The sequence below is a fragment of the Anopheles maculipalpis genome, chromosome 3RL, assembly GCF_943734695.1.
Source record: "Anopheles maculipalpis chromosome 3RL, idAnoMacuDA_375_x, whole genome shotgun sequence".
Classification (NCBI taxonomy): domain Eukaryota; kingdom Metazoa; phylum Arthropoda; class Insecta; order Diptera; family Culicidae; genus Anopheles; species Anopheles maculipalpis.
In genome coordinates this window covers 65,138,830-65,154,601 of record NC_064872.1, presented here as the reverse complement: position 1 = coordinate 65,154,601, position 15,772 = coordinate 65,138,830, and the positions used below count along the sequence as shown (strand labels likewise).

The 15,772-nt window shown below is 42.4% G+C and overlaps 2 protein-coding genes across 2 annotated transcripts in view; one reads left to right on the top strand and one right to left on the bottom strand.

Annotated features, from left to right (window-relative positions):
* Nucleotides 1–15,772, bottom strand: part of LOC126560898 (uncharacterized) — a 502,800-nt gene that overhangs the window by 238,666 nt on the left and 248,362 nt on the right. The gene's annotated exons all lie outside the window — the stretch shown is intronic.
* On the top strand, nucleotides 3,853–7,257 carry LOC126560896 (protein lin-28 homolog). The gene is made up of 4 exons (XM_050216846.1): nucleotides 3,853–3,967; nucleotides 6,651–6,754; nucleotides 6,843–7,018; nucleotides 7,111–7,257. The coding sequence occupies exons 1-4, from the start codon at nucleotides 3,853–3,855 to the stop codon at nucleotides 7,244–7,246; spliced, it is 531 nt and encodes a 176-aa protein (XP_050072803.1). The 3' UTR covers nucleotides 7,247–7,257.

Genomic DNA, 15,772 nt, shown 5'->3' with positions numbered 1-15,772 from the left:
CGATACCGGTCAGAAGCAAAACATTAGAGCCGTTGACCGATTTTCGATCAATATGCGTCCTTCCAGCATTTTTCCTCCTGTAGCGGGCGTGTGGCAGTGGAACCCTAAATGGATCGTTGTTTTGTGTATTTGTATGCCTTGTTTTTTAGACAATATTTTCATATCATCGTATTAGCGCAGCGTCCAGGGTAAGGTACAAACAATGCATTAAAAAAATGCCTTATTTCCTACCGTCCCCCATACGCAAAAATTCACATCGTAATGAAAATCGGAAGATATTATCGGCTTTGAGGACCCCCCTTGGACGTACGTTTCGGACATTGATTGACAGCTGCTGCTGCTACCTTTACCGTTCAAGTGTCAATTAGAATTGAAAGCAGCAGTAGGACCGTTTGATTTTCCTTCGTGCTCCTGTTACGGTTCCTGTTGCAAAACTAGCCCTGTCAAAGCTTATTTGCATGCATGCATGAATTAAGTTTGCTACATTTTGACATCTTTCCCTGTTTTTTGTACTTGTTTTTTTGTCAAATGTTTTTTTTGGCTGGTCCAATCAGTCGGAGGTCCTGGAACGGTACACGTGTCGCCCTCAGGTTCGATAAAATTAGGTCACGTGGAAAACAAAACCTCGGCGCGGGTCTGTGAGCCCCGGGACGCGTATCAGCTTTCCGGAGCATCTATTCCGTGCCGGCATAGGTTTTTTTGTTGTTAATCGATAGGTGTTTGATGCGATCAGTTTCCTTGCTGTGAGGCTGGTGACAGTGCTGTATTGCACCAGTTGCACAAGGAACGATCGTATGATCGCAGTTTTCTCATTTAAGGATATCATTTCCCGTTTAGAACTTGAATAAACATGAAAGTTCATAGAATGATTAAACAATTCTTTGTAAAAGGCGCTAGAAGATGCTTCAATGATGATAATTTCCTATTTTTGGAAGCTGAGAGACGTCGAAGATCTTTTAGACAATCTTCCAAATGAATTGTAGACTCTCCTTTGTTTCGAGTAAAGCTTGATGCATCCTACGGCTCGGTCTTAAAATTGAAGATAAAAAAATCCGTCTTCGTGAACTAGCTGTGCGAGACAATAAGTTTCTCCCCTTCATCTTTCGGCTCTGAACTTTTCTTTTGGAAGGTAGTTTGAAGCCCAGAAAAGGGTGATATCTACTAGGGTTGCTGCAAAATAATGTCCATCTCGTTCAGGAGCTTTTTCGCTGTTCGAGAGTTCTCTCTGGCTGCCCTAGTCCGGCTCGATGTCATGATGACGCTGCAAGGTGCTAAGTTTTCTCCATTATCTTCTGCTGCTTTTCAACCTTTTGCAATGACTCCAAAAAAATGATGCTCCAAAAATTGTCGCTTTGTTTGAAGCTTTCATTATGAAGTTGAAGATTCTTTAACACCTAAAACGATGAATAAAAATGATAGTTACGAAATAACTTATGATCTACACCTTCTTCACAAAATGATTCAGCATTCATATAGAAAATCATCATTTGATTTAAATTAATCCGCATCTTTACTGCTTTCCTACTAAATTACATACAGCAAGCTAGCTTTCTTTGCTCGACTATCACTCACTTTGCATATGATTCATACAAAACACATTCCATCACTAAACCTCCGATTGCAACATCATCACCCCGAACTCGAATAAAAAACAAACAAACTCGTCCCGCTTTGAATCTGCCCGGTGACACACGATCAAACACACCAAACCAAACGCATCAACACCAAAACTCGTGAAATAATCTAATTTACGTCCGCTCAAATCACGAAAACATCCGCCTCCCCGGACACCAGCTAGGCGATGTCTTAAGCATCGGGGTGCATCTGATCTGACTCCAGTACAACCACAACTGGCGACAACGGTGACGACAAATGCGTGCGAGATTCGCTGGTAGCCTTCCGTCTCGTTTCCGGGGGTGTTTCCCAACAGTGGGCAAGCACGCTTCAAGACGCATCAAAAACACCATCAGCCTTGAGCGGGTCTGCGGGTGCGGTGTGACGTGTGAAGCAGTGACGCGTCAAGAGCAAAAGACGTTGTGCGACGCAATAATGTTTAACAACAAACCAGCGATCAGTTGGAGCATGGATTGGGTTGGCCTTTTTGGGGAAGATGGATGGGGAAGATCTTAGAATGCGGGTCAGTTGTGTGACGAACGTTTTTCTTCAAGTGTGTGATTGTGATAGGAATTTTATACAGTCGTGAATAGTCGTGAACGCTTGTAGTTGTATTTGCTCCAATGATGCAGTGAATAAGAGCGAAGAAATAAGGGCTCAATTAAAATAAAAATGCATTAAAGTATACTGTTTAAAAATTTCTTTGTGAAGTGTACTTTGTCAAAAATGTTATCTCATTTCTAATTCATACAAAAAACAATCAATAATCAAGACTTCTGAGGCTAAATAGGCTTATAAAATGGAATATTTCCGCCATTATATTTATTTACTATTCTTTCTATCGATTCACATACAGTTTTGCATAATTTATTGAAAACTGCGATTTTTATGAACCCCAAAACATTGTTTGACTGTCCAAAAAAACCCACTCAAAGGAGGTTCTAGAAGTATTAGCTTAGAAAGTACCCTCCCAAAAAACCATCCTGATTATGCCGTGCACACACACACACGCGCACACATGCACATAATTCTCACCCTGCACAGGCGCACTCATCTTCCGGCAACCACTTGCCACACACAGCCTCAACCTCATTCGTGCCCCTTTTGCAGCCCACCAGCACTTTGGAATGCGTTCGCATGTGTGGCGCTTCTTCACGTTAGGAATCGTTGCAACATAGTTCCCTCTCCTATTCCCCAAACAACACAAATATGGAGGACCCAAACGCACTCACGCATGAATCGCACCCAACCACTCTCCTATCTACCACAGCAGCATTGAAAAGGGCTCGCGACGCAAACAAGCAAGAATAGTTCGCAGTCCGATAACGAAAACGGTTCTTTCGTGGGTCTCCCCGGGACGCATTTCCAAAAAGGGTCGCAGTTCATCCCTTTCGCGGGTGCGAGAAAGAGGGACGATTTCGAGGGTCTCACTCTTGCACTCTCGTCATCGTGCGTTAGCGCCCGAATTTCAAACGGTACGCACCGCAAGGCCGCTAGGCCACGTGCACGGTGCTATTGCTTGCTCTCGCGTGCGCTTATGCGCTACACGCATAAAATAGTGCGTAGCAGCACGTTGCTCTGTCCCACTCGCGCCAAACACACACACACACACACATAGACGCACGCATGAGATGCCCACCGACCGTATTTCCGCGAGCGACCTCGCGCGGCATTCGAATTTCACGCGCCATCGTGACAACATCGTGGGTTTGCTGGCGTTACGCATCCCTCCCTCGGAAGCATCATAGTGTAAAGGTAGGTTGTGAGTGGTGGAAGGGTGGCCCCAAATAGAACCCCAGCCCTTCGGATTGCATCGTCTTCACCCAAAACTCGTACTCGGTTGATCGAGAAAGCAGCGAAGATGGGTTTTTGTGAATGAAAAGTGCCTACGCTGTTGATTAGACCGAGTGATGGAGCTTGTTGAGATAGTGGTTTGTGCGTGTTTGTGAGTGAGACTCCCCACTAGTGAAGGGACGCTTTGTTTACACTATACACACTGTTGCTGGTGCAATAACGGAGCGTAGTGTACCCGTTGGTGCATTCTTGAAATTCCAATCATACATTGACCTAATGAAGCAACCCTCAGCAGCGTACGGTGGTATGAAGCAACAGTGAGATTCGTTTGAGAATGGTGCATAGAAAGCATTAAGCCATGTAGGAAAGAAGAGAATCGGATTTCGTTGAAGTTTTCCCTACTGCTCACATCAATCGAAAACAACGCAAACGGAAGTACCTGAGATGGCGAGACCGAGCGGACCATTCCATTTGGGCGATGTGCCTGACGGTGCGGTGCATCATCCCTCCGGAGCACCGTCACCAGAGGAACCAGCAGCGCGGACAGAAGATCATGAAGGTAAGCAGAAGGTGTCACCTTCGGAGTCAAGGGTCAAATGGAAGAAACGTAACCCCAAGGGACACGGGACTTTGGTAAAGACGTTCCCTCCGGTTCAGTTTCAGGGAACCCAATTTCCGGCACGTGGTGTGGTGTGTTGCTTTACGGGGGTTTTCTTGTTGTTATTTTTGGACTGCAACTCACACACGGATGCAACTCGGAAGGTTAATTTGACAGATGATCGGTGCTTGTGCCTTTTCTTTGGAGGGGAGATTAGCTTTTTAAGGTCTCATTTACTGAGAGATGTCTTCCGAAGAAAGGAGAAACGAAAACGGAACTCTTATCGCTGTGTTAAGAGTGAGAAAAATACAATTTATGTTGATAAATCTTAGTTCAATAGTAACTCCTATTGGCTGCCTGTTTCGGAAGGGTTATACAGTATTATTTAATCAAACGAGTTTACTGTCAAGCAGATGTCATATTTTAATGAAAATTCATACAAAATGTTTATGAAAATATTGTGGTAGATTTGGGGCCAAGATTTTATTTAAGTCTTTGGAGCCCTTATAGACCATAATTGTGTGGGTCGATTTGATGGAAGGGCACCCATTTTTAAGCCATTTTTAAGCCATGATTAAAATGATTTAATTTTTTCAAAATCTCTTTCAAGTAATATTTCTTTACGAGAAAACCTATCCAGAAAAAGAATTTTGGAACCAGAATTTTTTGGAACTTTTTCCTAAAACCTGAAACTTGAGCTAAAACGAATAATTAATTATCACTACTGTGAGTAAGCAAACCTTAGAGGAAAAGAAACATAGAAAAAGAAATATTTGCCGTGGATTTTAAAATACTTTATCAACAGTAATAACATTAAGAGTTTTGATACTTTATTGTGAGGCAAATGCATGAGGTGAGAATCCTTTCATATTAATCAAAGAAGGATATGAATTCCAGCACAACATTTTTGTATTTTGACAAGCAGATTGCATACTTTTGGGCTGTTTGTCATTTGTATTGAATTTATACCAAATCCATAATCTCAATTTCATATGTTTTCATTTATAAACCAATAAATCTCAATACGCCTGGTGGTACTCTTTTCTTTCTACAAAGAAATAAATTAACCTCACGAACATGTGATACGCCTCGCTCATTACCGACAAAAGGTGCAAAACTGAAGACGTTTTACACACATACATAGCATAAATCTTTCCTCTACTTGTTCGAAAACAATCTAAAAGGACCCTTTTCTACGCGAAACAGACTATCCTTTTCCTAAACATAAACAGCTCAAAATCAGTCGTCGCTAGGAAGTAGGGAGAAATCTAGCTCTAAATCCTGTTTGCGAAAAGGTCGGCACACAAAAAGAGGAGGCATTCGTACGCTGTCCACCGTAATTGTTACGTTTTTCTGTGTGTTACATGAAAAAAAAGATCCCTCCACCGGCGAAGATTGAAGCGATACAATTGTGACCTCATTTAAATAATCCTTTATTAGGAAAAATTAGAAACCTGCTCCAGCATTGGGCTGGCTAGGATCTTCCTCCTTTCCGACCAAAAACTTCCGAACCACCGAAACTGGACGCCCGTTACATTACGGGCACGATGTGCTAATCCTTCCTGTCAGAGACCTCCACCCAGTTGGATGTGCTTGTGAGTTTAGGAAGGGGAATAGAAGAGTTTGCTGGTAAGATTTATAGACACACCGCGCGTACGGACAAGTTGTTCGTACGGCCATTGTACTGATTGTACCGAGCAGAAAATCGAAAAGTGAAGTCCCGAAAACGTTTCCTTTCATTCAGCTCAGGGGTTTACCGGTCCAACACACATTTCGGTCGCGTACACGATCGGACTAATGTGTTTCTAATCATAATTTATTCACATGCTTGTAAACAGGCCCAGTTGGATGTTTTTCTTCGGCGTCGCCAGGCAAAATTAGACTAATAAGCTATGAAAATGCAAGCAGGGTAGAAGCCAGCAAAAAAAAACATGCTACAGAAGAACAAAGCAAGAAATCAGTTTCACGGTAGAAGATGAACCGGTTTCGTTTTTCTACAGGTTTCGAAAGTCTCATTTCCCGGTTCGTTGATGAACTGAAGAAAAGTGGCATCAAGTTATGGTGAAAAAAGAAATCGAAAGGACCTCGAAGTATGAAGCATTTTTTTGCATGTACATGTCTTATGAAAGGATTCGAGGAAACGAGATCTTCGGCATGAGATTGCTGCCTGTCATAAATGACGTGGTTTCCATGGGACTCAGCCCACCACCAGTACCGTTAGGATTGGGGAAGAATTTTCGGAGCAGCAACAAAAAAAAAAAAGGATCTATTTCACATGTTGATCTTTCTTTTACAGCTTTGCTTCCTTCAGGAATGTATTCCTGTTGCCCGAAGAAAGAAAGAAAACAAAATACAGTACGATGGTCTTGCGTTTGGTAAATGCAAATTTTGCGCACGTGAATGGCGAGTCCAGCTGTTTTACGATGAGCACAAAAAAATGGATGAATGTCCAATGTTTCCTGCTGTCAGAACACTGTACCGAATGGGTTGACATTAATCCCCGATTTTGTGACCTCTGGGCGAGCAGAGCGACTTTATGCAGATTGTTCTTGGCATACGAAACTTAAGACGTTTTTCATATATTAGATTGAAACCGTTTATGTTAAATTGTTAATATACTTTTTTTGTTTACCTTCCTTTCTAGAACTGGTGGGACCACGAAGAGGACGCTGTAAATGGTTTAACGTCGTAAAAGGCTGGGGCTTCATAACGCCCGATGACGGAGGGCAGGAAGTGTTTGTGCATCAGGTAGCTGTTGGGGAAAAATGTTTGACCGTGCCTGCAGATTTGAGGAAAAATATTCACCTTACCAATATGATTGTGTGATATTTTGCAGAGCGTAATACAGATGGGAGGCTTTCGTTCGCTTGGCGAAAACGAAGAGGTTGAGTTTGAGTCTAAGCTAACGGGGAAAGGATACGAAGCGATCAGCGTATACGGCCCATCGCACGCCGAATGCAAGGGAAGCGACTTCCGGCCGTACAGCAAAAAGCGAAGATTCCGCAAAGTGAGGTATGTGTGTGGGGTTGAGCGAATTGTTACTTTAGGGTAATTGGTTAATCATACTTTTGATCCTTATTTTCATTTTTGTCCCGTTTCTTCAGATGCTACAATTGTGGCGAGTTTGCCAACCATATAGCATCGAAATGTGCGCTCGGACCACTGCCAAAGCGTTGCCATAACTGTAGAAGCGAGGACCATCTAATAGCGGACTGCCCAACGAAACCTCCAGCAAAATGAATCTTCCTAGGCAAATGAAGCATTTTGTCGTATTTTCGAATTAAACACATTTAGTTTTAGATGCGAATATCCTTTTTTAAAGTAAATTAGAAACAATAAGCAGTAGAACCTATGCTAAACAGTGGAGAAGTTAATAATAAAGAAAATTTTATAAGGATTCAAATTTATATTTTATGTGTTGCTGTGTCACTTCAATAAGGATTGTATTGTAAAATCCACTAAGAACTTATCAAAGATTGTTTGCATTTGTTTCTTTACGTTTTGATTGTGCTGCATTACACAAGCTCGAAAATGTTGCTGCTGGGTTCATTTGATGTTTAATATTTATTTCCAACTCTTATTAGAACAGCTAAAATATTCACCAAAATCGTTAAAAGTTAAAAAAGCGTTATAAAACAGTTTTATTCTTTAAAAAAACTATTTTGTCCTTTAAACGCTAGTTTATTCGAGAAGTATGCACTCTGGTGGTGAGTATTGTAACTATATAAATTTTCATAGCTTGCCAACCTTGCCAAAGCTGGCGCTGTATTCATTTATAGAAGCTTCTTGTAACTGAACACAGATGTCGCTAATGCATGATTTTCGAATCGAACGTTTTAGATAACTTTAGAAGCAATTAGCGCTGCGTTTTAGAGTGGATTGATTTATTTTAACGATTTGCATGCTTAAAATTTATATTTTTTGGTAGAAATTTAATTAAATTTTCAAATGATCATTATTAAAAAAATACCTTTCCATTCATTTCTTGAAGTAACTTATTTCTGAGCTACAGAAGAAAAATAAAGTGAGTTAATTGCGCTAGAGATTAAAAAACGGTAATGAAACATGTTGATTAAATATTCTTTTTTCAAGTAAATCATCAGTTATTTGCGTATTATTTGCTCTTATATTCCTCAACATCTATAATTTATCTCATACTCATAGTAAAATTTTCATTAAAAAAAATCAGTAAAATATTCCTTTACAATGAAATATCTTGTTGTAGGTCGTTCTTACCCCGGATTGCATACATTTTCTATCTTTAATCTCGTAAATTTATTCGTCATATAAAACATAACCTCGTAAAACATACACAAACACAAATGCCCTGTCTACGAGCATTGCATTCACTTGACGCAAGTAAAGATGCTATTTCGCTTTAAATTCAGTACAGAATGCCAACCAACCAGGGCCATAACGTCACTTCGAAAGTTACGGCTTTTCATTACGGTAATGTGTCACTTTCGGGGAAAATTTTTGGACTAACCAAGCTTGTTCATCGATATCGGCTCGACAGTTCCAATCACTATGATGAAGTAGGTTTTGATGCGAGGCCCGAAGTGGTTCCTGTCTTCCTCTTGCTTCATCCGTAAGGACCTCTTAGCGAGCGTACTGAAAGGGAGAGAGAGCGGGAGGGAGAGGGATAGTAAGAAAGAGAAAGAGTGAGACGCAATGCAAATTGAAGAAGGGTACTAAACATTACCAAATGACCATCTTACTTAGGTTCTTGATATTGGATTTTGGACATAAATTATGCTGATAGATTGAGCAATATCTAAATTGAAAAAGAAAGCTGTTTTTATGTAAAATAGAATTGTTTTTATTCCTTTATTGAATGCTTTCATCATCGACCAACCAATTATGAAGCCCGTTACACAAACTTTATTTGAAAAAGGTTATATAAAAAGGAGGCAAATAAAAAATAATGTCAGTTTTTGAGTATAAAAAATTAGCACAAAGTGCTTTAAGTATAAAACACAATTTCAATACTCTCAATTAAATACCCTAAAACCGCATCCCGGATAGGATTTTACCGCCAAAAGTACAGGTGACACCTTTCAGCGTTTAAATAATAAATTTAGTTAGAATTTTTTTGCCCAGGATGCAGCAACCATAAAATCTATCTCACAAGGGACACCGATGAATGAATTCCCTTCACCAGACATTTCCCGTTTCCGCGTTCCGTTCCGTGGGCGGATGGAAGGATCTCGTTCCCTCCCAGCAGTCATAATTTCATCTTCAATTTATTATCCACCGTTGTTTTTTTTTGCGTTGAGACATGCCGCCATGTGGAGTTTGGTGTAGTGCGCCCAAACACCTCGACGATAATAAAGAGAGAAGAAACCAAACAAAAAAAGAAAACATCACGTACGATAAGCACGTCAGCGAGGAAGGAGGGCTGAATGGAAAAGGTGAGGAGGGTGGGGGTAGAAGAAGGAAGAGAAAGTGATTCCGTTGTTCCTTGCTTGTTACATTCTTCCACGCGGCTTGGTTTGCGGTTTTCTGATCGATTCATGATTCCTTTTTTGGTGCAAGGGAAGACGCTAGTGTTAAAGCTTAGCGGGAAGCTGTGGGATGAGGAAGAAGTGAGATGAGGGACGAAGGGAGTTTTCTATTCGATCCTTCACCCTTATCATTATCCTTCCGTTACGACCCTTTTGTGTGTATGTGTGCTCACATTCAACGGATGACTTTTTTCTTAGCTTTTCAGCCACTGTCACACTCTCGTGCGCTTTTTCTCTCTTTTGGTTGTCCAAATTTTGTAACCATCCCCATTGTTGGTAATGCTGAAGCATCCCGTTAACTCACGATGACACCCCAATAGAATAGGGGTTTGCGTGCGGTGCAAAAGATTGAAGCGATGCATCTTAAGGAGGCGTTTTGGGAAGAATAATTTGCTTTTCTACGACCCATCCACCCAATCACTTGAATTGGTTTAGGTGTAGGAGCAGAAGGGAAAGAGAGAGGGATAGAGAAAGAGAGAGCGAAACACAGAGGGAAAGGGAGATGGAAGTTACTAAGAGCTGCTTAAGCCCCGTTTCCTGGTAGGAGTTCTTGAAACTGTTATAGCTTCATAAGATGAAACGATAAATTTGAAAATGATTCTTCAAGCAACTGTTAATGGGATTGAAGCAAGGAAGAGATGAAATAACTCGAAATTAAATATTTCCTTAATTTTGTTCAAGCCGCTTGTTCTGGGCAATTGTCAAACATTATCCATATTTTTTCAATAGAGACTTTTAATACTAACAGAGACTAATTCATTGATAGTTGCAGCTTGATTAAAATACACATAAAATGAGGATGTCTTCATAATTGCTTTGTTGCTCATTTACATATTTTTTAAAAGCAAAAAATTTGCCGAATTCTTCGCCATAGCCATTCCGAAAATGCCATTTATCAACATAACGAAATATAAACAGGCTTCAAAGAACAGTTCTTGATGGTAGAATTGTACAAAAATATGGAAAATACATATTAATTGAGTATGGATGGGACGTGAAGAACAATTCTGGCTTATATCAAGTTCACCAGTTGTTGGCTACGGGCGGCGCCGGTTTTCAAACGACAGGACCGGGGTTCATATCCCATCCGGACTGTCCTCCCGTAGTGAGGACCGACTATCGAATTACGTGGTATCGACAGTCTAGAAAGTCATTTCGATGGCCAGCATGACCTTAGAGGTTGTTAAGCCAAGAAGGAGAAGCATGAGTAAAGTAATAACCATTTAAATCGTTTTAGCGAGAGCAACACGCCTTTATAAATTAATTAAAGTTCCTCAGGAAACGAAAACGTAGCACAAAATTAGGTTTTATTTGCAAACATCAAATAAAGTCTCCCCTTTTCAAGGATAGCTTCAGCAAGTTAAACCTTCAATAATTCTCAATCGTACAAGCGACAAATAGAGTAGCTTCAAGATTTCAGTCCCGGTGACAGAAGAATGCATGCGGGCCTCGAACCAGCTGTGTAAGCTTCGTCAGGAGCTAACTCAAGATCGGGGGATCAAAGGTCTTCGCGCCGTGCGACCCATCAGTAAAGCCAGCGACAGCAAGACGGGCTGCTCTTTCTAGCGCTTGCATCAGTACCCTTCGTCCCAAAACCATGTGCGTGGAATTTTGGTCCGTTTGAAAGTTTCCACCGTTACTGAAAATATGTCTACTATGCCGAGATCGCTCGATGTTTCATACGCATTGCCATACGCTGACAGCACGGTGGGGTGAAATGAGTAGAGGGAGGGAGGAAGATATTATGCACCCCACTTGTTACAATTTGGCGCTCCGTTTCCTTCGGCGCTGCTTTACTATCCGGCCGGAAATGCGGGATCTCCCGCGAGGCACAAGATTGGGTTAAAATTTCGGTAACCGTGGCTCAGTGGCTGACACTTAGTGGGGGAGTGTTATGTAATTGAGTTTACATTTGAAGGGGGGAAGGGGGATGTTATGGGGTTAAGATAAAGAATTTGGAAAGTGAAAAACAAACAGAAGGTAGTTAATTCGTTGCATAACGCGAAAACGGAGCTGCTGCTCTTATTTGGTAAGATGCACTTCAAAATCAAAACGTACTCGTGGAGTTGGAAAATAGAGTTATTTTTAAATTTATCTACAAAGATAACTAGTAAGTTTCACAACTCAAACTGCATTACTTTTTCACCGAACCAATAAAATACAAAACAAAAACCCTTTTTTACACCATGAAAAGTACAAAGTACCAGGCGTCCGCTTTGCCTTTACACTCACGCAACCACGCGCTGACCTTTGATGCGCTTGGTGACAAACAACGTCATAAAAACGTATCGTCAAATCGCTAACCGGATGCTGGATTATGATCTAAAACAAACTTCGTTTGAAATACGGCATGAGGTACATCCTCGAGCGGTCTTTTCTCGTGATCGAGCGCAACCGAATGCACCAGCAAACGCAGTTAAACTTTGTGTGTGCGGGATGTGTACGGGATAGAAAATTGCATTAGCAAGCAACAACAAAAAAAAACACATCCCTTACACACACTCAAGACTTAACTCTACGAATCGTACCGAAAAGTCAGCCGCACCCGTCGAATAACCTACATATGGGCATTAGTAGCGATGGTTAGGAAGTGATACCGGGGAGAGGTGGGTGGCCGATTTTCCGTAGTATCCGAATTCGACGATATTACATCGTCTCCGTCACCGAAACCGACACACCAAAAAGGAGCAAGAAACAGAGAGGGAGAGAGAGAGAGCGAGAGACCTTCTCCTTACCCATTCGAGAGCGTACAAAGTCCGGAAAATTTGGATGCGTTTTCGGGTGGACCTCGAGGCCCGCCTGATAAAAGAGCCAGTGATAATAAACAGTGAGAGAATCGGCTGCCTTTAGCGCTCTCGCCGTTCGGCGAACTCGTGCCGAAGCGTGGTGCCGCTTGCTGTGCGAGAGCGCACCGTTCGGACACGGCGAATGATTACGCCAGGCAGACGGGTCCCATCGTCCGGTACGGCCAGTGTTGCGAGCAACACAAAACTAAATAAATAAAACTATTTATACTCTCACCGTGAATGGACGCACCCAACGGCAGCAGCAGTCAGCAGCAGCAGCAGCAGTACTAAACGGCACCATCAGCAGTTTAGAAGGGCTGGCACGCTGTGACTTCTCAGCCTGCTCGGTGTGGTTGGCAGTAGGTTTGTGTTGTTTTTTTGTTGTCCGTTGTACGCGTTGTAAGTGTGTGAAAAGCAAGAACGAGGTTAAAGTACGCAGTGGAACCTCATCTTTACTGTCACCAGTTTGTGTCAGTGTTGCGTGTCTCGTTGTATCAATCTGCTGCCATTGACGGTGTTACGCGTGTGTTTTGGTGTTTTTTTTTCGGTTCTATCGGCAGAAAGATTCGTAATCCGTGGATGTAAAACGGTGTAAAAAATTAAGAAAACATCTTAATGGTGCGATTCTTTAGCAAACAGAAATCGAGTGAGAGAGCAATCAACGGTTTTGTAATAGTAATGGTCGACCCTCCCGGCCGCCTTGTTAGGCTATTGTAATGGGAGCGTCGATTCCGTTTGCTGGAACTTCCGGTAGGCTGTGACCCGCCCAAAACGAAGACAAGTAAATCGTATCGTGTGAGTGTGTGTGCGAGTATTCGTTCGCGTGTTTCAGTCGGTTCCTTTATAAAATACGAATATAAGCGACCCTTTCCCTGCCAGTTTTTGTTATTTGATTAGAATTTTATTTATGCTGTTATCCTTGCACGTTAGGCGATCAAGCCCAGCTGTTGATACGGTTCACACATACACATACACACACAAAACACACGTCATTAGAGGCGAAGTTTCATCCTGGTGGGCGGTGGCTTTAGAGAACACCTTTGGGAATTTTCAGTATTTCAGTAGGGAGTAAAACTAGCTTAATCTTAACCTTAAAGAGTTGGCGAATGGACGACCTCAGTCTTGTCAAACAAACAACAAGTGGTAGAGTAGATTCCGATCCTTATCCCCAACTGATAGCAAAGAAGTTTCAAACAGCGCTTCAATTTTTTGAATAATAATTCATCTTGCAGCACCGTTCGCTGACTGTGCCGTAACCGGAAACAGTGCAAACGACGGCCAATGCGCTCAGCAAAGGATGGGCGCTTCACGCGCGCAATGCCAATACACTAAGCATTTTTTTTTTTGCCTCACACTCGATCACCCGTTTCCTCCCTCATTTCGCTCCGTTTCGCAAGAAAATCATCGCCTTGCGTGCGTGAGATCGCAAGATCAGAGATGAGAGAGGCGCTGTTGACATGCTGCGACGTGCAACGGCAGAAACAAGTGGGCGCAAGTGGGTGATACAATAGTGTTGAGATTTTTGACAGTCCAGAAGCAGACCAGCATCCAACCGCATAACGGGGCCACACGGGGAAAAAGGGAAAACTCTTTTTCGCTCGTTCAGAGATTGTGAGAGCGTACGCTAGAGTGCGTGAGTGTGTGAGAAGGAGAGGGAGATAGAAAGAGAGAGAGAGAGAGAGAGAGAGAGAGAGAGAGAGAAAGTTGTATGATAGTATGAGTTTGCCGAGCGCGTGGTGGTGGAGCCAAGGAGATGATGGGTTTTTGGTGGATGAGATGAGAAAATTACATAATATTTTCGTCCTAATTGACAATTGTAATAAATTATACACAGTGCCTCACACTGTGTGTATGTGTGTATGTTTTAGTTTTTTTTTTGTTGTTGTTCTTGTAACTTAAGCAAATGGAAATCGAATGTGGCTTGTGGGGGGACACTTTTTTTTGTTGTTGCTATTTTCGATTGGGAATGTGAGGTAAGAGGTAATAGATGGGGGCCAGTAGGAAGGATAGTGGACAAGGTGTACGGCGTATGCAAACAGGTGGGGCAACCGTTTATCCTATCCCGAGCTTTGAATGAGTTAAGACCATCGTTCATGGCAGCAGGCGCCAAAGTTTAGACCGAGCGAGTTCTGACTATTGGTTACGATTTTTCTGTAGTGCTGCTGTAAAGCTCCCAAGCATTGCTGGACATTTTTGTTGTTACACTGATGGAAAAGAAAACTGAATGAAGGGTGTTTTGGTTTCAGTTGTTGTCTGTGTCGAAAAGTAAATTAACGCTGATTTTTTAAACATTTTGTTCAACCCACCAAAACAAAAAAATGCAGCTAATCGTTGAGTGAAAATTTTTGTAAGTGTATAAGGGGGTAAGTGTGTGTGTGTGTGCGTGTTCTTGTGTGCTTGTGTACGGATCTAAGAGTTTAAAAGGATAACAAATAAGCCCCTTCAGCGAAAACCAGCAAAAACGGGCTTCGTAACAGGGAAGTGTTCTCCACATACACAAACACACGCACACAACTCGTAAGGCGTGTCCGTTCGGGAACGGAAATCCCTGGCCCAAAACCAACAACAATCATCACAAAAAAATCCCAAACAGTGAATCGTGAACCGGGCGGCAACAAAGGAAGGGCAGAAGAAATCAGCACACCAGCAAGAGTGAAGGAAGCAGAAGGCCAACCGAGGTTTTGATAGTGTCATCGGAAATATTTACCGGGCGGGAGTAGGTTCGACGGTGGCCAATAATCCAATTACCATACCCGTAGCGTAGGCCGAATATCGAGCATTACCTTGGCGAAGCAATAAAACAGCGAGCAACAACAGCGAGCGGGGAAGCTTTCTGCATTCCTGTCACCATCCCGGGTTACGATCAACTTCGATTCGATTTTCACTCGGTAACGGACGGGAACCGTAGAGGTGAGTGTGTGGAAAATGATACTTGGTGATAGTGGTGGTCTGCCTTACAGAATCTGTCTGCCCAGTGTGCCACCCCTCTTCCGTTGTTTTTTTCTACCTTTTGCCGTTTTGTTCGTCTGATTGTTATTTGTTACTTTGCAGCTTATGGGAATGCGGGTTTTATGGGTATGTGGAAAGGTGGCGATTAGGACTGCATTAGGGATCGGTTTTCCACCAGCCGGAGCCCCGAAGCATACGCCCTCCGGTGTAGCAGGTCAATGACGTGACGTCATGTAGAAAAGGAAAAAAAGGTAACCAGCGTGATGCGTTGAACTGCGGTTGATGACGCTCCGTTTCTCTTGTGCTTCGTTCTCTATGTATTTCTGGCCTGTCACGCGAATCGCTAGCGAGTACGCTGGCATTAGCATTCAGGATGTCGTTCGAGTTCTAGCAATGAAAGATACTTTCCTCTTGACCGGCGTTTGTCAGTGTGTGTGTGTGTGTGTGTGGTGTGTACATTAAACTTTATTGCCCATTTTACCCATTGCCTTGGTTGGTTGCTTGGTTGTGGGGAGAGGATAGGTACA